The sequence below is a fragment of the Stomoxys calcitrans genome, chromosome 3, assembly GCF_963082655.1.
Source record: "Stomoxys calcitrans chromosome 3, idStoCalc2.1, whole genome shotgun sequence".
Classification (NCBI taxonomy): domain Eukaryota; kingdom Metazoa; phylum Arthropoda; class Insecta; order Diptera; family Muscidae; genus Stomoxys; species Stomoxys calcitrans.
Window position 1 is genome coordinate 196,121,734 of NC_081554.1, and position 23,665 is coordinate 196,145,398.

At 37.3% G+C, this 23,665-nt stretch overlaps 1 protein-coding gene across 1 annotated transcript in view; it reads right to left on the minus strand.

The window, feature by feature from the left end:
• Window positions 1–10,069: 10,069 nt before the first annotated feature.
• LOC106091509 (uncharacterized) overlaps window positions 10,070–23,665 on the minus strand; it is a 42,713-nt gene continuing 29,117 nt past the window's right edge. The window contains exons 4-6 of the mRNA XM_013258046.2: window positions 22,519–23,623; window positions 17,851–18,193; window positions 10,070–10,688 (exon numbers count right to left, since the gene is read on the minus strand). Coding sequence (XP_013113500.2) covers window positions 10,381–10,688; window positions 17,851–18,193; window positions 22,519–23,623 — 1,756 coding nt within the window. The 3' untranslated portion in view covers window positions 10,070–10,380. The remainder of the gene's footprint in view (window positions 10,689–17,850; window positions 18,194–22,518; window positions 23,624–23,665) is intronic.

Consider the following 23,665-nt stretch of genomic DNA (forward strand, 5'->3'; position numbering starts at 1 on the left):
TTATACACAGCATAAAATAAACTTATTCTCAAATTAGTTGTCATCGTGTCTACTTAAATTATGTTTTGAAGAAAACTGAAGAGTTAAGAAAACTGTCTAATTAAGGCTAAGGCTAGTTAAGTAAATTGTTCTTGCTGTTTGTTATTATTTTGGTTTACAAATCAAAAAAATGGCATAAGAACAAATGTTTAAAATCTAAATTAATCAAATGTAGAATAAAATTAGTTTACAACATGATGATCATCATCATCGTCAAGATCATCAGCAATGGTCTTTTCAATGCTTGATTCATTTTTATTTGTTTTTTTTTTTTGCTAGAATTTGTTAATTTGCTAAACTTTCTATACTGGTTTTCTTTGAGTTCATACTTGTCCTGGCTTTCAAAGGCTGGGCCTTCTTCATCCTTGTATTTGTTTTGCTCTTTTCATATGCATTCGTTTTCATAGTATTTGGATTTGTTTGGTTGTTTCTGTTTCTGTTTTTTTTTGGGTTTTTCTTTTATGGATTTTGTTGTTGTCTAATTAATTTATTCATTAATATAACAAAGTAATCGTTACTTATGCTGATATGCTACAATACAATTAAAAAAGCCTAAAAACTAAAGCTTCTTAGAAGCTGAACTTAATAAAAAGCCTTTTTCTTCCTTTGATCTTTTCATATTTTATGTTTGGTATGGCTGATTCGGTTTGCTTTTATTTTTATTTTTTGGTTTGGTTTGGTAATGGTTTTACTTGTCTTTTTGTTGTTGTTGTTGTGGTTTAAGGAAAAGGATATTCAAGGAAATTAAGTTTTGAGTGTAACAAAATGGAATTGCTTTCGATTTTGGGTTTTTTTGTTGGTTTTTGTTTTTTGAAAATTGAAAACTTTAAGCTGGTTTGGGTTTTGCGTAGCAATGCATTTTCCGAACAATTTTTATTGGAGCGAGTGAGAAGGGAGGGGGGAGGGGGTAAAATGGCGGCGGGGCAGGGTTGTAAATTTCAGTTTCTGGGCTTCAGTTTTTGTTTATATCCTGTGGCTGATTTCTTGTTTTAAACTTATGCGAGTAATCATTGTTGTTTTCATTTGTTTTGTTTTGTTGTTGTTTAATGCAAACATATTTACATAAATTGCCTCAAAAAAGTTTATTGTGTCTGAAATTTATTTCAAATGTTTTTGTTTTTTTATTGGTTTCTTTTTTTTTTTTCTTATATATTTTTTTATATATTCTTGAGTTTATTTTTCCTTTCTTGTTTTTGTTTTTCAATAATATTTCTCTTACTATTCCTTTTATGATTTTGGGCTTAATAAATTTGTTTAATTTATTAACAATTTACCTACGGTTACCGCGGCTATTTTTTCATTTCATTTGAGGTTCTGTTTTTTTTTGTGAGTTATTTATTCGCGCCATTTATTTATTGCATGTAACAAAAATAACCATTATTTTTTTCCTCTTTTTTGTATATTTTTTTTTAATTATTTAAATTGTTTTTTGTTTTGGTTTGGTTTATATAAAACTAGGCTTAGGTTTAGTTAATTTGAATAAATATTAGCACTCAGTCAAAATGCTAGCTGAAGTTTTTGGGTTTTCATACGTATTTGCATTGTTTTTTGTTTTTTTTTTTTCTTGGGAGAGGTTGTATCGAGTTTACAAGCAAAAAAGTTTTTCTTAAGGTTTTAGAAAAAACAAAACAAAATTAAAAATATTTACGCAGCTCAAAATTGGTATATTTTTGTAAATTTTATTCCATGTCTTGTGATTTTTTTGTTTTTTGATTTTTTGTAGTCAAAATTGGGGTGGATTATTTTGGAATGATGAAATTTTTTTTTATATACCCACTACCCTGAATAGAGAAACAAAAATTTTAAAAAATTAATGAATTAAATCCTTCAATTTCTGGTGATATTCACTCTCATGGTCACTAGCTTGACTCCTCCCCTTTGGGAGAAAATAACGTAAATTCAATTCACTGACCAGCCGTAATAGGAACCCATAATAAATGCAAAATACTAATTTTGCCCATGAATATTCTACTAAGAAATAGGAGCAAACTTCTCACATATCAATGAGTGCTGTACGATTCAATTTTTAGCTCAATGATAAAAGACATCCTTTCTATAACCGAGTCCGTACGGCGTGCCGCAGTACCACACCTCTTTGGAGAGAACTTTTTACATGGCATAGTACCTTACAAATGTTGTCTGCATTAGGAGGGGAAACCACCGCTGAAAATTTTTTTAAAATTTTAACCATCATAACATGGTGGTATACTAATCTAGTCATTCCGTTTGTAACACCTCGAAATATTGATCTGCGACCCCATAAAGTATATATATTATGGATCGTCTCGACCTTCTGAGTCGAACTAGCCATGTCCGTCCGTCTCTCGAAATCACGATAGCGGACGAACGCGTAAAGCTAGCCGCTTGACAATTTGCACAGATATTGATGATTGATATTCATTATATCGGTTTAAATTTGGATATAGCCCCATATAAAACGATCTTCCGATTTGACTTCTTGAGACTTCTAGAAGCCTGAATTTTCATACGATTTGGCTGAAACAAACAAAGACTTGAGTGATGACTTCCAACATCCGTGCCAAGTATAATTTAAATCGGTCTATAAACAGATATAGCCCCCAAATAAAAAATCCACGGATTTTACTTCTTTACTTTCGCTGAAATTTGGAACGATGACTTGTGTTAAGGCTTTCGACAACTGTGCAAAGTACGGTCCAAATCGGTCTATACCCTGATATAGCTCTCATATAAACCGATCCCCGGATTTGACTTCTTGAGCCTTTACAAGCCGCAATTTTTGTCCAATTTGGCTGAAATTTTGAATGTGGTGTTCCTTTGTAATTTCCAACAACTGTGTCAAGTACGGTCCGAATCGTTGTATAACCTGTTATAGCTCCCATATAAACCGATTTCCCGATTTATCTTCTTGAGTCCTTACAAGCCTCAATTTTTGTCTGATTTGACTGAAATTTTGCATGCGGTGTACTGTTATGACTTCCAGTATGGTCGAAATCAGTCCATATTCTGATATAGCTGCCATATAAACCGATTTTCTGATTTGACGTCTAGAGTCCTAGACGCAATTCTTTTCCAATTTGGCTGAAATTTTGCATATGTAGTTTTGGTATGACTTCCAACAACTGTGCCAAGTACGATTCAAATCGGTCTATAACCTGATATAGCCCCCATATAACCCGATCACCCGATTTGATTTCGCAAGCCGTTACAAGCCGCAATTTTTGTCCGATTTAGCACGTGGTGTTCTGTTATGACTTCCAACAATTGTGTGAAGTATGGTCAAAATCAATACATATCCTGATATAGCTGTCTTATAAACGGATCTCCTGATTTGACGTCTAGAGTCCTAGACGCAATTCGGATCTCAACGTTAATAAATCTCCGAGACTGGACGGTATATCAACACTTGTCCTTTGTAAGTGTTCTTCGACCCTTGCTCGTCCACTGCGCAACCGTTTCAACCTTGCTTACCGTGCGGGAGTTTTCCAAGCGCTTTGGAAGGTTGCGAACGTTTAGTCCATCCCCAAAAAAGGTGGGGCAAACAACCCTGCGAATTACCGGCCAATTGCGATATGCTCCGCGCTCTCCAAGGTTATGGAGCGTATGGTTAACCATCATCTTGTGAGATACTTAGAGTCCAGTGGCCCTCTTAGTGATAGACAGTATGTGTTCCGCAGAAATCGCTCTACGGGAGAACTAATGGCATTTTTGTCGGAACGTTGGAGTCGCTCTATCCACCAGTTTGGTGAGAGTAAGGTCGTGTCTCTGGATATCTCCAAGGCATTTGATAGAGTCTGTCATGGTGCACTTTTATTAAAGCTTGTCGCTTTTGGAGTCTGTAATAACTTCGTTCGATTTATATCGAGCTTTCTCAGAGATCGCACTATACGAGTTTTTGTAAATGGGTTCTCATTCGATGAGTATACATTGACCGCAGGTGTGGTCAAGGCTCTGTCCTTTCCCTTTCCCCTTCCCTTTTTATACGCACCACCGAAGGATGAGGGTATATTCATTTTGTCATTCCGTTTGCAACTTTTCGAAATATCCATTTCCGATCCTATACAGTATATATATTCTTGATCAGCGTAAAAATCTAGGACGATCTAGTCCGTCTGTTCGTCTGTCTGTTGAGATCACGCTGCAGTCTTTAAAAATAGAGATATTGAGCTGAATTTCGATGATGGGCTATATCGGACTATATCTTGATATAGCCCCCATAAAGACCGATCCGCCGATTTAGGATCTTAGGCCCATAAAAGCCGCATTTATTAATCGATTTCGCTGAAATTGGGGACAGCGAGTTCTACCAAGGCATCCGGTATCCGTGCCAAATATGATTCATATCGGGCCATATTTACACATATCTGCCACATTTAAACCTAGCTGGTTTGTTGATTCAGGGTCTTAAGCCCATACTAGCCACATTTATAACCCGATTACGCCGAAATTTTTTTCTTGCTGTAAGAAAAAGTTAACCAACAAGAACCATCGTTTCATTCAAAGGCATGCTACTACCATTACACTGGTCACTAATTAGTAAGTGAGGAAGCATGTAATCTTTTAGTGCCAAAGCAGTAGGATATGGGACATGCGCTAGAGTGGGCTCCAATAAAAGTTAAAATTTTAAATATTTTTTAAATATTTTCTGCCAAAATTAATATATGTAAAACATTTTTATTTGAACTAATTATCAACAATATTTTCTATAATAGTATCTTTTATAGATTTTTTTTTGAAATTTGGTGAAATTTAATGAAATTTCGCATTAAATTTAAATATTAATAAAATTCCTAACAATAAAAAAACTGCAAATTTTTTTCTTTAAAATTTCATATATATAACAAGAGACACATTTCAAAGAATTTATTTTTACAAAAATAAAATTTGATTCATTTATTTATGATTTGGATGGGGTTTGGACCCATCCATTATTTACTAATCTTTCCTAAGTTTACTTGGTGATCCTAGGTAGTGGGTATATAAAATTCTATCTAGTCGAACTTGACATCCTTTTGACCATTTTCAAAATCGCTATTTCAGTCGAAAAGGGTTCAAAATTACTATAAAAAAAATGTTAGGAAAGGCAAAAAAAAACCAATATGGTTCCCTATGTAAATTAAGCTCGTATATAAAGCAGAAAACGCACAGTGGGATAGTATCGAAAAATAACTAGTTAAAATTATGCTATTTGAAGAACGGATAGAGATAAGTCTCAGATATATGAAGTGGTTAAAGCTAAGGTGCTAACGAGATCATGTGCTCAATTTCAAGGCCGTAGGTGGTCCTTGTGCCTTTTGGTAGGGCCCTAAATTCCGAAATCCAACAATTTTAGCTAAAAAGTGCTAAAAAACCTACAAAAAAAGTTCGCTTCAGTTCAAAATAAATATTTCTACTGGTTCCAGGGATATTCGAATTTTATTTCTAATTTTTGAAATGTTGGCCGAGACTGGCTTTTTTCATTGGCGATTTACATTTTGATGCTTGATTTGGATTGGTGACATAACTTACAATGACTTTGCGGCAGTATGTGTCAATATCCGATAATTCCGTTAAAAGTTATACAGTTTAGAAGTCAAAAGAGGAAATGTGTGCCGCAGCAAAGAACATGGTTGTTAGCAGCACCAGATTTCAACAACGAAGAAGTCAGGCAGTGTGATATGACTGCCACACGATCAAGAAAACGTGAAGCCAAATAGATTATGTTGTGATAGATGGGAGGCATTTAACCAGTGGATCGATTCGAATCATTACCTTGTTGCAGTAAAGGTTCGAACTCGTCTTAGCGTGGCGAGAAACATACGATCTGACATTGCACGGAAGCTGGACATTGGAAAGCTGCAAACACAACAGGTGACAACAGCAAACTCCACTTGGCTAACCCAATTCCTTGAAGAAAGCACTCTCTGTTCCTCTGTTCTCAGAGATCGCACTATACGAGTTTTTGTAAATGGGTTCTCATTCGATGAGTATACATTGACCGCAGGTGTGGTCAAGGCTCTGTCCTTTCCCTTTCCCCTTCCCTTTTTATACGCACCACCGAAGGATGAGGGTATATTCATTTTGTCATTCCGTTTGCAACTTTTCGAAATATCCATTTCCGATCCTATACAGTATATATATTCTTGATCAGCGTAAAAATCTAGGACGATCTAGTCCGTCTGTTCGTCTGTCTGTTGAGATCACGCTGCAGTCTTTAAAAATAGAGATATTGAGCTGAATTTCGATGATGGGCTATATCGGACTATATCTTGATATAGCCCCCATAAAGACCGATCCGCCGATTTAGGATCTTAGGCCCATAAAAGCCGCATTTATTAATCGATTTCGCTGAAATTGGGGACAGCGAGTTCTACCAAGGCATCCGGTATCCGTGCCAAATATGATTCATATCGGGCCATATTTACACATATCTGCCACATTTAAACCTAGCTGGTTTGTTGATTCAGGGTCTTAAGCCCATACTAGCCACATTTATAACCCGATTACGCCGAAATTTTTTTCTTGCTGTAAGAAAAAGTTAACCAACAAGAACCATCGTTTCATTCAAAGGCATGCTACTACCATTACACTGGTCACTAATTAGTAAGTGAGGAAGCATGTAATCTTTTAGTGCCAAAGCAGTAGGATATGGGACATGCGCTAGAGTGGGCTCCAATAAAAGTTAAAATTTTAAATATTTTTTAAATATTTTCTGCCAAAATTAATATATGTAAAACATTTTTATTTGAACTAATTATCAACAATATTTTCTATAATAGTATCTTTTATAGATTTTTTTTTGAAATTTGGTGAAATTTAATGAAATTTCGCATTAAATTTAAATATTAATAAAATTCCTAACAATAAAAAAACTGCAAATTTTTTTCTTTAAAATTTCATATATATAACAAGAGACACATTTCAAAGAATTTATTTTTACAAAAATAAAATTTGATTCATTTATTTATGATTTGGATGGGGTTTGGACCCATCCATTATTTACTAATCTTTCCTAAGTTTACTTGGTGATCCTAGGTAGTGGGTATATAAAATTCTATCTAGTCGAACTTGACATCCTTTTGACCATTTTCAAAATCGCTATTTCAGTCGAAAAGGGTTCAAAATTACTATAAAAAAAATGTTAGGAAAGGCAAAAAAAAACCAATATGGTTCCCTATGTAAATTAAGCTCGTATATAAAGCAGAAAACGCACAGTGGGATAGTATCGAAAAATAACTAGTTAAAATTATGCTATTTGAAGAACGGATAGAGATAAGTCTCAGATATATGAAGTGGTTAAAGCTAAGGTGCTAACGAGATCATGTGCTCAATTTCAAGGCCGTAGGTGGTCCTTGTGCCTTTTGGTAGGGCCCTAAATTCCGAAATCCAACAATTTTAGCTAAAAAGTGCTAAAAAACCTACAAAAAAAGTTCGCTTCAGTTCAAAATAAATATTTCTACTGGTTCCAGGGATATTCGAATTTTATTTCTAATTTTTGAAATGTTGGCCGAGACTGGCTTTTTTCATTGGCGATTTACATTTTGATGCTTGATTTGGATTGGTGACATAACTTACAATGACTTTGCGGCAGTATGTGTCAATATCCGATAATTCCGTTAAAAGTTATACAGTTTAGAAGTCAAAAGAGGAAATGTGTGCCGCAGCAAAGAACATGGTTGTTAGCAGCACCAGATTTCAACAACGAAGAAGTCAGGCAGTGTGATATGACTGCCACACGATCAAGAAAACGTGAAGCCAAATAGATTATGTTGTGATAGATGGGAGGCATTTAACCAGTGGATCGATTCGAATCATTACCTTGTTGCAGTAAAGGTTCGAACTCGTCTTAGCGTGGCGAGAAACATACGATCTGACATTGCACGGAAGCTGGACATTGGAAAGCTGCAAACACAACAGGTGACAACAGCAAACTCCACTTGGCTAACCCAATTCCTTGAAGAAAGCACTCTCTGTTCCGCTAGTATAGCAGCGCAACGGCAAACCATTGCCCACTCCATGGAAACAGCGGCAACATCTGTACTTGGGTACCAAATGCCTCTCCAAGGAACCCATAGTACGATCAGGAGTGCCAAAAAGCTACTGCAGCCAAGAATGCGGCGTATAGGGCAACCTTACAATCAGTAGCAAGGCTCCAGGCGAAGTATGATCTGAATCAGTTTTTAAACAGATATAGCCCCCATATAAACCGATCCCCGGATTTGATTCTTTGAGCCCTTAGAAGCCTTAATTTTCTTCCGATTTGGCTGAAATTTGGAACAAAGACTTGTGTTATGACTTTTAACATCCATGCGAAGTATGATCCGGATCGGTCTAAAATATCTGTTTTTAGACTGATTCGAATCGGGGTTTAACGGATATAGCCCCCATATAAACCGATCCCCGTATTTGACTTCTTGAGCCAATAGAAGCCTCAATTTTCAGCCGATTTGGCTGGAATTTGGAACAAAGACTTGAGTTATAACTTCTAATATCCATGCCAAGTATGATCCGAGTCGGCCCATAAACAGATATAGCCCCATATAAACCGATCCCCGTATTTGACTTCTTGAGCCAATAGAAGCCTCCATTTTCATCCGATTTGGCTGAAATTTGCAACAAAGACTTGAGTTATAAATTCCAACATCCATGCTAAGTATGATCCGTATCGATGCATAAACAGATATAGCCCCATATAAACTTATCCCTGGATTTGACTTCTTAAGCCCTTAGAAGCCTCAATTTTAACCTGATTTGGCCCAAACCCCTATCCTATGACTAACAACATCAGTGCCAAATTTTATTTGACTCGGTCAATATGGTGATATAGGAAACCCTAAGTACCGATATCCCGATATTACTTCTTGAGACCAAAACAATTCAAATATAAACTCAGATAATACGAGTAAATTTTTAGCGGAATCCATGGTGGTGGGTACCCAAGATTCGGCCCGGTCGATCTTAGCACGCTTTTCCTAGTTTCTTTATTTTGTAAAGAGGATATATTGGTTCTTTTATTACCCTTTCCTTTGGGGCAGAGTACTTTTATTATCCTTTCCCTTGCGAAAGGTTACTTTAATTACCCATTCCCTTGGGGAGTGGTACGTTTTTAATACTTTCCCTTAAAAAAAAGGGTACTATTTTTACCCTTTCACCTGGGGAAGGGTACTGATATTACCCTTTCCCTTGAGAAGGGTACTGTTATTTCTCTTTTCCCTTGAGAAGGGAGAAGAAAGAAGACATATTGCAGATGCGTTTTAAGTGAAGGCTGAACAATTTAAACGGGTGCTATATATACTTCGCAATAGTCAATTTCTTATAAAAAAATTGCAAAAACTCCTCGAGTTCCGAACACGCAACGCCCAGATCGCCCATTTGGACTTATTTTCTTTGTACTTCAAAAAATTCAACTTAAAAAAAATTTTAAGAAAAAAACGAAAAAATATTAAAAGTAAAATATTCAAATATCTCTTTCCCTTTCCAAATGGCATATTTCTTACTAGTTATTTTCTGATTCTATCCCACTGTTCACTGCTCTCGAACTCTGATTTGTATTCTTAAAAATGAAATTTCATACAAACTCCACCAGGGCATTATCCATGGTGGAGACTATCCAAGATTTGGATTAAGAATAAAAATGGAATACCATTACAATACCGGTTACATTAACTCTGACAACCATTGTTAGTATGTCAATTTTGAAAAACAGGATGTCTTTTCGATTCGATAATATGGCGTGAGTGAAGATTTGTTTTTGGTTAATTTTGAACTTTGCAAAAATGTTAATTTCTGTATCTGATTGTAGCTATATGCAGATTACGGTTAGTTAGCATGGTTTATGGTACGGACGTGGGAGTGAGGATTGATGCTGTCCTTTAATATCTTGTCCATAACCTAAATGTATTTATTGTTGTCATCACTTCACTACCGTTTTGGATGATTTTTGTTTTGTTTGTAAAAACACGCGCCTTTATTGCTCAGCTCTAATAAATTTGAACTTAGTTTATGGTTTTTATATATATTTTTACAATTTGGTTTACGAAAATTCAATTTTTTTTTGGTTTGTTTCTTTCTATTTTCTCCTTGCAAATACCTTGGATTTCCTTCCTTGGGGAGAGTGTAAATACGTGGGTGAGAGTTAATTTTTGTTAGTTTTTGCCTCATTTGGTTTTTGTCTTTGTTTCTTTGAATTGCTTATTACAGATTTTTTGAGTGTGAATTTCGATTTTTTTTTATAAATTTTTGGTTATAGCATTAAATGTAAATTTCTAGAGTCTAGAGATTGCGATCCTCATGTTGCTTGTGTTATGTCAAAGGGTGGACTGGCTGTGGGTGTGTGTGTGTGTATGTGAGTGTGTGGGTGGTGAGAGATTAGTACTTTGGATTTTACACTTCAGTATCCAGTATATTTGCATAGCTCTCTTCGATGAATTTCGGCGCAATAAAGTCTTCATAGTAGTTGATAAATATCTCCTTGAACTCATCGGGTATGAACTCGAGGGCGTGCAGCATCTGCATCAGCTCTTTGTCGCCGCACTTGTAGTTACTCAGCGCCATAACATCCCAGAAGTAGGACATGTGCTGCACATACTCCAGACTGAAGACCCGATGTTGAGCGGCCACTATGTGTAGGGCACTACGCATAATCGAGCCCAGTTTGTTCAGCTCCCATTCGTCAAGTTGCTTTGAACCCTCTGTGCGATGGCAATGAGTAGCAAGCAGGGGAAAAAATTCAAGAAAATATTAGTAAACAACTTTAAAGTCTTACAAATTGTTCTAAGCAAGTGTTAGTTGATTTTTATAAGGACATGTTCTAGTTTTTCTGTTTTGTTTTGCTAGTAAATCTGTAACCTGTAAATAGGTGTGTACATCTGTGTGTGTATAGTATAGGTGTAATTTAAAGAATTTTTTCTATATCAGTGTCGAATTCAAAATAGCAATCAAAGCAATAGGGCGGAAACAAACCTATTTTGGGTAAAAATTCAAATCACATACACACTTATGTATGTATGTGTGTATACATACATATGTATTATACTATTATTATTGATAAGACGAACTCTAGCAGCTGATTAGTAAGTAAGAATACTGCATTTAAAAATGTTTTTGTAATGACCTTTATACAGTACGATAAAATATTGAAAAACTTTCTTAAGAGAGCAAGTTCTATATATGAGTATATATGAGATCTTCTATGTACACTTTGGGGGATTCTACTATACAGAACCAGCTAAGTTTGTTAATATATTTTACTCTGCTACGAAGTGGTGCAAAATGTTATTTTTTTTCTTTTTTTTAATTTTTCTTAATTTTTGTTGTTGTATAATTTTGAAATGTAGCTCTTAACCTACAGGTTTATGCAATACAGTCGAAAACTAATCAAATGTTTGTATTTTTTTAATGAAGACAAAAGTTTTATACAATGAACCTAAAAGTCTGCTGTTAATCCTTAACCCTCCAGAAATTTTATAAATTTATGAAAGTATAGCAATAACTTAATCAAAATTAAGGGTGTTTTAAACGGAGAAAAAAGCTTTCTATACTCTTTATATCACTCTGTCACATGTGTGAAATACTTCTTACTAATGAAGTTCGGTTGGAAAAAAAAAAACTTCAAGTTCGATTCATGGTGGAGGGTTTATAAGAATTGGCCTGGTCGAATACAATGCGTTTTTACTTCTAACCTTTAATTTTTACCACCCTTTCAATTGGAGGAGTGTACTTTTATTACTCTTTGCCTTGGGGAAGGGTACTTTTATTACAATTTCTTTTGGAGAAGGTTTCTTTTATTACCCTCTCTCTTGGGGAAGGGTATAGTTATAACCGTTTTCCTTAGGGAAGGGTTCTTTTATTAGCCTTTTCCTTGGGGCAGTATACTTTTATTACCCTTTCCCTTGGGGCAGAATACTTTTTTTACCCATTCCCTCGGGGCGGAGTACTTTTTTAGCCTTTAACTTAGGGAAGAATACTTTTATTATCTTTCCCTTGGGGAATGGTACTTTTATTAGCCCTTCCCTTGGGGGAAGTGTACTGTTATTATCTTTTCCCTTGGGGAGGGTACTGTTATTACCCTTTCCCTTGGAGAGCTGAAATTTTATTCCCCTTTCCCTTGGAGAGCTGAAATTTTATTATCTTTTCCCTTGAAGTGGGTTATGTTTTCTACCCCTTCCCTTGGGGAGGTGTACTTTTATTACCCCTTCTCTTGGGAACGGGTACTTTTATTACCCCTTACCTTGGGGATGGGTACTTTTATTACCCTGTACCTTAGGGAGGGTCTTTTTATTACCCTTTTTTGGGAGAGGAGTACTGTTAATACTTTTTCCTTGGAGAGCGGTACGGTTATTACCCTGTCCTTGAAGAGAGGTACTTTTATTACCCCTTCCCTTCTGGATGGATACTTTTATTACATTCTCCCTTGGGGAGGGATACTGTTATTACCCTTTCTTAGAGAGCTGAAATTTTATACTTGTATCCTTTCCCTTGAGGTGGGTTACGTTTTCTACTCCTTCCCTTGGGGAGGGGTACTTTCATTACCTCTTCTCTTGGGGAGGGCTTCTTTTATTACTCCTTCCCTTGGGGAGGGTTCTTTTATTAGCATTTTCTTGCAGAGGGTTACTTTTACTACCCTTTCCTTAAGGAAGGATAGGCTAGGTTAGGTAATAGTGGCAGTTCTTTACAGACTCACCTAGACAATTTTTTAAGTCCACTGTGAAACCACAGTAGCGACAGACCAAGGCTTCTGGCGGGAATCGAACCCACGACCCCTGCACTGTTAATCCAAGCACGTTACCAACTCGGCTACCGGGGAAGGATACTGTTATTAAATTTTTCTTTAAGAAAGGTACTTTTGTTACCCTTTCCTTTAGGAAGGGTAATTTTACTAACCTTTCCTTAAATTATGGTCATGCTACTTTTATAACCTTTCCCTTGGAAAAGTGTACGTTTATTACCCTTTCCCAAGAGAAATGGTACTTATATTATCCTTTCTTTTGGGAAAGTGTATCTTTATTATCCATTTTCTTACAAAAGGGTACCTCTATTACTCATTCCCTTAAAGAAGGGTTTTTTAATTACCCTTTCCCTTGTGGAGGGTACTTTTATCACTTTTTATCTTGGGGAAGGGTACTTTTATTATCCTTTCTCTTGGGGAAAGGTACTTTTATTACCCCTTATCTTGTGGAAGGTTACTTGTATCCCCAAGGGAAAGGGTAGCCCCGAAAAATGAGTACGCTGATATCAGCAAACACTGTCTACTGACATTAAATTAACAATTTTGAACTTTTAAATAAATCCATTCAAAGTTTTTCAACATCGAACATCAATATATTAGTAAACAAATTTGGGAATTTTCGTCGTTAATATTTCGCTCAAGAGCACATACTATTTAAATTCTATCAAAAATTGGGAAATTGTAAAAAATTTGAAAAAAATGTTAAGTTAATTTTTGAACTTTTATTTTTGTCTTTTCAAAATTTTGTTGCTGTTTTAGAAACAAATTACTGCTGTCCCATTTATAGCAGACTTTCTGCTGTTTCAGCAAACCTTTTTTGCTGTTTTTTCTAAAAATTTTCTATGATTGTACTTTTATTACACTTTCCCTTGGGGAAGGGTGCTTTTGTACATTTCTATAGGCTTGAGAATTCAAAGGGCGATTTTAATACCTTTTCCCTTGGTGAAACATTTATTCCGACCCTATAGAGTATGTATTGTCTTGATCGTCGTAAAATTCTTATATGATCTAGCCGTGTCCGTCCGTTTGTCTGTTGTACGGGCTTTAAAACTAAATATATTCATCCAAAACGTTGCATAGATGTTTTTGTGTCCATCGACAGGTTAAGTTCGAAGATGAGCTATGTGGGAGAATACCTTGATTTAGCCTACACATAGATCGATCTCCCGATTTAAAGGTTATGCCCATTAATGACGCATTTATTATATGATTTCGCTGAAATTTGGATTTGTGTGGACGTTTTCGATCTTTGACATCCGCGTCAAGTATGATCCAAATCAGACAATATTTGGAAATAACTGTCATATAGGCAGATCTCCGTGGACTCCATCAAAACAACATTTATTATCCGATTTTGTTGAAATTTGGTAAAGTGAGTTTTTCGGCAAGGTTACCTAGAGGTATAACCTTACCGAAAAAAGTCTCGATCGGATCATATTTGGGTTAAGCTGCGATATTGACCAATCTCCCGTTTACACTTCTTACTATACGAAAATCGGTACCTTCAGCTGTATTCGACACTTTAAAGTTCGTGCCAAGTTTGGTAGAGATGGTTTCATATTAGGATATAGCTGTTTTATAGACCGATCTCCCAACTTAAGGATTTAACCACAGAATAATTTACTACCCGATTGCCTATTCCAAATTCTTACGGAATTTTATTATAGATCGGACCATTTTTGAATATAGTTGCCATATAGACCGATCTTACGATTAAAGTTCTTGAGCTCATGAAGGGCTCATTTGACTTAGGCATCTACATATCCTTTTGCTGCCACATTGCCTGCTCTTTTGATTTAAGGTCGTGGTCCCATATAACGCTCATTTCGCTCATTCCTGTGATTTCCCCTCGAGCTCATAAATAAGATAGTCGAGTTTGCTAAGATTTAGTACTAATAGTTATTAGAACGCTTGACACCTATGCCAATCACCGTTAACGCCATTAGACTTTTATCAATAGGCATTTGTATATAGCGACCGTCAAAAAAAAGTGTAAACACTTTTTTATACTCTCCACCATAGGATGGGGACATACTAATTTGGACATTCCGTTTGTAACACATCGAGATATTGATATTGAGGTCCATATATTTGACAAGCCTGTTTGTTGAAGCACGCTAACTTTCGAATAAGTCAAGTTAGGCAAAGTTCGCAAAAATAGTTTCCATTAATGTTTTTATATTGCTGACATATAAATCGATCTCCCGATTTGACTTCCTTAGCCTTTGGAAGCCGCATCTGTTACCCGATTTGGCTGAAATTTTGCATGAGCAGTTTTGTTTTGACTTCCTACAACCGTGCCAAGTATGGTCCAAATCGGTATATATTTTGTTTATAAGCAAGGATCTTGTTGAGATACTTCCAAACCTGAATTATTTACTATTATAGCGAGTATTTGTTCTTTGTCTGCATAATCAAAATTGATTATGCAGATAAAAGCTTTATTGCAATATTCATGTTAAATAAGCCAAATTATAAATGTCAAATGATATGATATAACGTTGTTTTTTGTACAAACGTTTGTAAATAATTGAACACTTTTAAATAACACAAGAAAATAATTCCAAGCAAGTCCATGGGCTTGCGAATAATTTCAATTATGTGCTTGTTAAGCACACATTTCTACCAGTACATATTTGTGTGACAAGCACACAATTGCAATTATGGGCAAGTCCATGGTCTTGCTTGGGTTTATTTTCTTGTGTGCGTACAGTATACAAATATGGTTACAACACAACATTTTTTTCTTTTTTTTGACTGCGCAAAGTGCAGTCAGTATGTTGAGAAGTTAGGTCGAGAGCGGATGATAATCGCAGAAAGTGACAACTTTAAAATTTTCGCTTTGGGTACAAAAATGCAGGTATGTCCAATGACAGAAATCGTTAAAGCAACAGACAAATGGCTGCTAGGTACAAGAAAACTGAACAAGGATTTCTAAGGCAAATACATTGTTTGGCAATATTTTCACGTTAAAAAAATATCCATCCCAAAGTAGGATTTTAGATGTGCGAAAACACATTGCAAAAATTTAACCTAAAACAACAACATGTACTTTCATCGTAAACAAAGTGCAACGTTTTTCACAAAAGAAATTTATCTGTCGTAAATAATGTTTTGCGTTCCATTCGTGATTTAAGATTATAGGATTTTTTAAGGGAACCATGTCTTTCGAACTCGTTTATAAGATTGTTTACCTCACAATGATCGCCAGCATTAGGAGGGGATAACCAAACCTGAAAATTTTTGTTGATGTTCTCATCAGGATTTGAAACCAAGCGCTCAGCGACAGCGCCATTATGATTTCGTTACACTCCTCATAAAACCCATGTTTATAGATATGATAATTTAAAAAAAACCATGCAGTTCGAACTCTTTTATAAGAGGGCTGCTTTCGGTGGACTTTAACTTAATATCATATTATATTAATGTTTTCCCTGCGTCATGAGCCCGTGGAGGTAAGATTGGATTTTAATGTATTCCTAAGAAATGCCTTGTGCCAAATAATAGGTCGTAGAGACAATTCCCAAAACCAATCAGCCATAGGTTAAACAAGTAAAATCGTGCTAAGTTCAGCCTGGCCGAATCTTGAGAGCCCACTACCATGGTGGGTTCCGTATATTATTCTATATACCAAACTTCAGTCAAACCAGTAAAATTAAAGCTTCTAGGAACCGATCAAGGATAATCGAGTTTATATGGTTGTAGATCGATTTGAACCGTACTTCGCACAATTATATGAAGTCATAAGAGAACACTGTGTGCAAAATTTAAGCCAAATCGGACGAAATTGTGGCTTCTAGAGGCTCACGATCAAATCGGGAGATCGGTTATCTAAATCTAAATGGATAGGGCCCATTTGCAATTATCCGTGCAAAATTTCAAGTGGCTAGCTTTACGCTTTCGACCGCCATCGTGATTTCGACAGATGAACGGATGCACGCTAACTTTCGAAAGCACGCTAACTATCGAAGGAATGAAGCTAGGTGCTTGATTTTACAATTTGGCACAAATACTTCGTATTAGTGTAGGTTGGTTGGGATTGTAAATGGCCCATATTTGGTCCATCTTTTAATTTAGCTGCCATAAAAATCGATCTTAGATATTGACTTCTTAAGTCACTAGAGTGCACAATTATTCACCAATTTAGCTGAAATTACCTGATATAGCTCCCATACAAACCGATATCGGATCTTGATTTCTTGAGCCGCTAGAAGGCGCAATAATTCTCCGATTTGGCTGAAATTTTACCCGAAGTGTTTCGTTATGACTTCCAACAACGGTGCCAAGATGGTCTTCATCGGTTCATTACCTTATATAGCTCCCATACAAACCGATCTCAGATCTTGTCTTCTTGAGCCGCTAGAGGCCGCAATTATTATCCGAATTGACTGAGTTAACCGGACCTAACGAATCAGAACACTATGAGTAGGATAGTTCGATGATGAAGTTTTTTTTTAGAATTTTTATTTGCTTTCAGTGATACTATATCGTTGTACCTTTGAGTTGAATTAAGTAGAAACAATTTCCCTGACGTTATGTTTGATTATGTCATATTATGATTCTAATCGTTATTATACATAGTCAATCCCTAATGAGATCTCAAGCTACTTCTGCCAATGAATGAATTTCTACGAATATGGTCAGATTGCTCATGTTTGAGTGAATACATTTCACACCACATCTACCATCATCATTATCTTCATAGCCTAAATGATGGTACTCTCACAAGTGTACATTGGGTACGTTACGTTTGACTAATTAAGGGGACACGTGTATGTAAGGTATATATCGTATAACTATAACTAGAATTGAGTACAAAAACGGTATATTAGGAATTTAAAAGAAAAACTAGCGAATTGATAATAACCTAGTCTAGGTAAAACTACATACGAAAACTAGCGAAACTACTGAAATGTTGTTATTGAAATGAGTTACGTTACGTTACGTTAGTTACTGTATGTTATGGCTATATGAATAGTACTGTGGTTAAAGTTCTCAAAACTGTGGTGTTTTTTTCTGTTCTGTTGTTTTTTTTTTGGTTTTTGTTGGTTTTATTTTTTGCTTGTGATAATTTGTTTAAAAAAGAAGAAGGAAAGATAATCGCAAAGTAGTTCGCCAGCACATACCTCTGTGTATTAACAAACATTGTTCGACTAATTGACGGGCTAGAGCCACCTTCAATTCATGCGTATCCACCAGTTGCGCATCGGCTCGTTCAATGGCCGCATACAGTTTGCAACGTTCTTCGATGGTATCACAGTCCATTAGAGCCGCCGTAAAGGTCCAAAACCATTCGAGCTTCTGAGTTTGATCACATACCGTGCAGACGAGCAATTCGGAGCCATTGTTCTCCGGTCGACGATAGTAGTCGGACTTCCACCATTGTAGGTTACGGGTGCGTTTCAGATTTGATGGCGTAAAGATTTGTTTGCAATTCGGATTATCACAGCGGTAACGATGAAATTTATGCTGAAAGTTTGGTTTCGGAACTCGTAATGGTTTCGGAATATGTATGTTTTTTTCGGAATATGTATATATAGTATATGTATTATGTATATTATTAATATATATATATAGATTATACACGCTCAAAAGGAATACACATTTCAATAAAAAACAAAATAAAAAAAATATTAATATAATACAACAACAGAATAGAAATGAAATAAATTGTTATATTTCGCACACAGAAAAAACAAACTTGGCCCCTCAAGATATGCAATAATTTTAGTGTTTTATGCAACGGAGGATTGCTGCAGTGTTCGCTTAGACTGAAAAAGGAAGCTGATTTTATAGAGGAAAACAGTTGATTTGAATTAATTTGTGGACGAAATCGTTCATTCGAGGTACTAAGTTTAAAGTTAATTTGTTTGTGATAAATTTCTTTTTTGTATATCAAATTGCTACACACAAACAAATAAAATGTTTGAGGCACTTTTACGATAACCAAATACTGCTATTACGATGTTTTTGTTTTATTGTAACTTTGTAACGTTTTGTTTCAACAATCCAAATTAACTCTGAAAGAGTTTGAATGACTAACTGAAATCAGCTTAAATTTTTAAAAATTTGAGTTTGAATTATATTACAACATTAAATTGAACTTGGCATCATTATCAATATGCACAATCTATTTTGAAATTAAAGAGAATATACCTATACATAAACATGCTTTATCTAATGAAAACCCTTAATAACCCTATATATCAATAATGAAAGGTATTGTCAGAGTTTATAGCAAAAAACATGTACTTTCACCGTAAACAAAGTCCAACGTTTTCCACAAAACAAGTTTACTTGACGAAAATTTTCTTTATGTGTAGACAATTTTTTTTTTACAACAAAAGACCAGTGGCGCTAGACTGCAAACCAATTTATGTCATACTAGAGATGTGCACGTGAGTAATCAGTTTGAGTTTTGTGAGTTTTCACTCACGCTTACGAGACAAACAAATTATTCACGCACGCTCACGCACGACTTTTTTATGTCAACTCACGTTCACCCACGCTCACGAAACAAAAAATTTACCCCCTGAGTCTTCATGGAGGACTGTGATTTTCAAAAGGAGGCCACAGCCATTACGGTAGGGGAAGATGATCGCTTAGAATGGTGAGAAGCCGTCCTCTTACGCCAGAGTGGCAAGGAAGCACTACAGAGATGAGCTGACTTATGCAGTCATTCCATCAGATCATCGGTCCCAAGTGGAGGATCTGGTTAACGAGCGTATTTTCAAACATGTGTGGAACTCTGTAGAGGTCCCACTCATACAAATAATGAGTTGCGAGTATCGAGGGGACATCTTTGCAAATGCAAATGGGTCCTAAGGGACCTCCTTTTTATAGCGGAGTCCGAATGGCGTGCCGCTATGCGACTTCTCTTTGGGGAGAAGTTTTTACATGGCACAGTATCTCACAAATGTCGTCAGTATTAGGAGGGGATAACCATCGCTTACAATTTTTTTTTGAAGTTTTCATCAGGACTCTAACCCAGGCGCTCAGCGTCATACATGCTAACCTCTGCGCTACGATGGCCATCTTTACGCTGCGTTTTGCATCGGCGGAATGTATTAATACCGTCAAACAGCTCGTCAGAGGTATCCACGCTCCCTGGGAGGGCGCAAAGCTCGACCTGGTAAGAAAGATGGATATCCCCAAGCTCAAAAGGGAGGGTCTTCATTAAGTAATCGGGCAGTAAATTTGCGATGGAACGCATGTTGGTATTCGTGGGCCCGCAAAACCAAGGTTTGGTCGCAGAGAAGTGGGAGGTCGTCCACACGGGGGTGAAGGAGGAAGGAACTCTCTGATACGCAGCCGATGTTATAATACTTATAATAAGGATCTGAACCAGCTATGCAGAAGGGCCTAAAGGGTCTGGCATATGGCATATGACTGGGCTAGACCCAGAGGTCTCAATGTTAACCCAGACAAGGCTGAAATGTACCTGTTTACGAGGAAGACGAAGATGGGCCAATTTAACTCACCGCGTTTCCCAAAACGAAACGATTTCGATTTCAATGTCAAATACTTAGGTGTGATCTTGGACAGGAAACTGAATTGGAAGTGTCATATTCATGAGCGTACTGAAAAGGTTCACAGATGTTGGGCACTATGTAGACGGGGCGTAGGCTCGAAATGGGGCTTGAATCCGAGTATAGTCCACTGGCTCTATAGGAGCATGATTAGATCAGTACTTACTTACGCCTCAGTAGTTTGGTGGACTGCTAAGGATAAAATGTGCAACATAAGGACCATACAACAGGTTCAGAGATCATGTTGCCTTGGCATATGCGGAGCCATGGGGACCACGCCCACTAGGGCACTGGAGACTATTCTGGATATCCGACCCATTGAGATACAGATTAAGTGTGAGACAGTCACTGCGGCTATGAGACTTAAGGCGATGGGAGAATGGATTGAGGATGGGAGCAGCTTATACCATTGAGCAGCTCATCTCTGAGGATGGCAAAATCTGCATCGTTTGCTTGCCGTTCCATAAGGGAGCAAGGAGGAATGAAAGGGCAAACGATTTGGCGGTGAAGGCCAGAGGACTGCCGTCAATAAACTTGGTTAACCCGCAGCCTTTCGGGTCGACTCAGTCCTAGTTAAGGGCATGGGCGATGAATGCGTATGGACGGCGAAAATCCTATGGAGGGATCCAGATCGTGAGAAGACGAGAATTTAACTGAAAGGAAGTAAGAAGGAGGTCAGTATTGCTGTTGGTATCATAACGGGACACATAGGACTTCGAGTTCTCTTACGCAAAATCGGTGCGACAAGTGATAGCATGTGTTGGGCATGCGGGGCTGGAGCGCACAACCAGCCGATTGTTGGCTTAGGTGTGTGTCTTTAGTGGCATGGGGTAGATTAATTAATCTGCACCTTCTTTTCAACCTAACCTTAGTCGCGATTTTCTTATAATCGGTATCTCGTGATTCGTGATTTTTGCGTGAGTCGTTATTAACGTTGTGAGTCGTAAATCACTCACGCATGAAGAATTTTAATTCAATCACGTACACGCACGACCACGTGATTGGATTTGGATCTCACTCACGAATCACGTGACTCACGCCTGACAGGACTACTCACGTGCACACCTCTAAATCATACTACTTAATATTAAACAAAGTTTCTTTACGATAAACACTTTCCACAAATGAAGGTTCGTTTAAGGTTAATGGGTTAATTTTTAGGTGTATTGATTTTACTGTTCATTCCTATAAATATTTCTCTTAAATTTTTGAATGTTTGTTTAATCCAAAACTGTCTCAAAACATGTTTCCTTAAATTTACTGCTTCATATGGCATTTCACATTTATATTTCCTTTGGGGCAAATTTTTTTCCCTGTGCTTGTTTCGAACAAAGTAAAATTATACTTAATAAAGAAACACAAAAACAGGGGATGCTGAAAACAAAACTTTAAATTTAATAAAAACAAAAAGAATATCTCAATAGTAGGTTATCCAAAGAATACACTGAAAGAAAAAACTTTACATTCATTTATGCTATACAGGAATGCCATTCATTGTTAAGAAAAAACTCTTAGCTATAGTCCTCGCTAAAACATGGAACGCGCGGCAGAGGACAGTAAACATTCGATCCAAACAAAAAACACCCAGAGTGATTATGGTAAATATTAGATTGGATTGAGTACAAGTATATGATATGTTTGTTGTTGTAGTTGTTGTTATTGGTTAGAGTACAGACAGATATTAATATGAGGTTAGAATTGGAACGACATGTAAAGCATTCGCATCAACACATTTGCCGGTGAGAGTGTAGTGGTGAGATAACATACATTAAGAGAAATTTATTAGTATGGGAGTGTAGTTCAAAGCACACATCTTTAGTTAAATTTCCGCCACTGATTTCGTTATTTTTTTTTGCAATATTTTGGTCATAAAAAAACAAGTAACACATAAAGACAATCGAACACAAAAACAAAAATGATTTTAAAAATAATTAACATATGTATGTAAGTGAGTGTATGTATATTTGTATATGTGTGTGTGTGTGTGTGTGAGATAGTGTATGTGAGGGTATATCATCACAACACCAAGAAACACCGACTAATACAACCACATCATCATCATCATAATTATCATTATCATCATGGTCATGATCATGAGCTTTAACAACATCAAAGTCATTCTCATAAGTGAGCAATACTCTCAAAAGCGAACACTAATACTCTCACAAAGTGATATGTACTCATGAAACACAACACAACCCACCACTAGGTTGGCAGGTGTGGACTGTGGGTTGGTGATTGGCAATAATCGTTGGCAATACTTACAAAATCCTCATCGGGATATGGACGAAAACACTTGTCGCATTTGCAATCGATGCCACGCGAAGAGAGTTCCAGTTTGCGATGGCTATACAGCGATTGTCGGTAGTTCCCGCTCACGAAGCAATTGCAAATACAGGCATCTGCGGGTATATCACTAGTCGCATAGGCGGTCAGTTTGCAGCCGTTGATTTTGCGGTAGATCATATCGGCACACGAGTGGCGGCAGTGGCTCAGCGTCTGGGGGAATACCGCATAGGCTACGGTCGTTACATCGCCGGCTATCAGATGGAGATAGCCGCGACGCACGTGTCGCACCGTCTCCCAGAGCGAGAACTCATCGTTGGGCGAGAGGACATGAGGATCGGCGGGCAGCACAAATGATGGGCAGTGTATCAGATTTTTGTGCCGCAGCTGACAGATGTGGCGCAACAGCAAAGCCGACGCGAGCAATTCCCATTCCTGGCGCGTGAGCTTTGCTGCAGCGGGCATTGTCAGCTCGAGGAGCTCGAAGAAATCGGTATATTCGCCCAAATAGATGGCGAGTATGTGTGCGACAATAGCAAAGGAGACCATGCTCGGTTTCTCCTCTTTATCTAGGTGCGATTCGAGGCGCAGCAGTGCTGAGTAGGAGGTCGACGAGGCAGCTAACGAGGTGGACGAAGAGTTGCAGTTGCGTTCGGTGAGGATGCTGTTGAAGGCGCTCCACATTTTGCTGACCGTCGGCTTTTTGCGGCAATGTGGCACCACCTGTGGCAAGCCGTTGATGAGCATGCGAAAGGCGAGCTGCAGCAGACGAGGCTTTGAGAACTCCACGCCGAACTCCTCGAAGAGTTCGATTTGATGAGCATAGCATTCGAGAGCGTGTATGGAAGCGTGTGCCGCACGGCACTTGCGTGAACAGTAGACGGCTGTACGATTGGAGCAGAAAATGCATGGAAACGGAACGAATTGGGTGATGCCGCAATGATCGCACACCCTCGCCGCTCCGCTGGGTACAAAAACGGCGGCTTCCTCCTGAAAGATGGGCGTGTTGTTGGGTATATTGGTGATGGCCCTCAGATAGGCGCTTTTCGTAGTGGTTATGACATTCGTATTATCCAGCCATGCACTGAAAGAAAAACACAGAGGGCATTACACAAGAGAGCTCGAG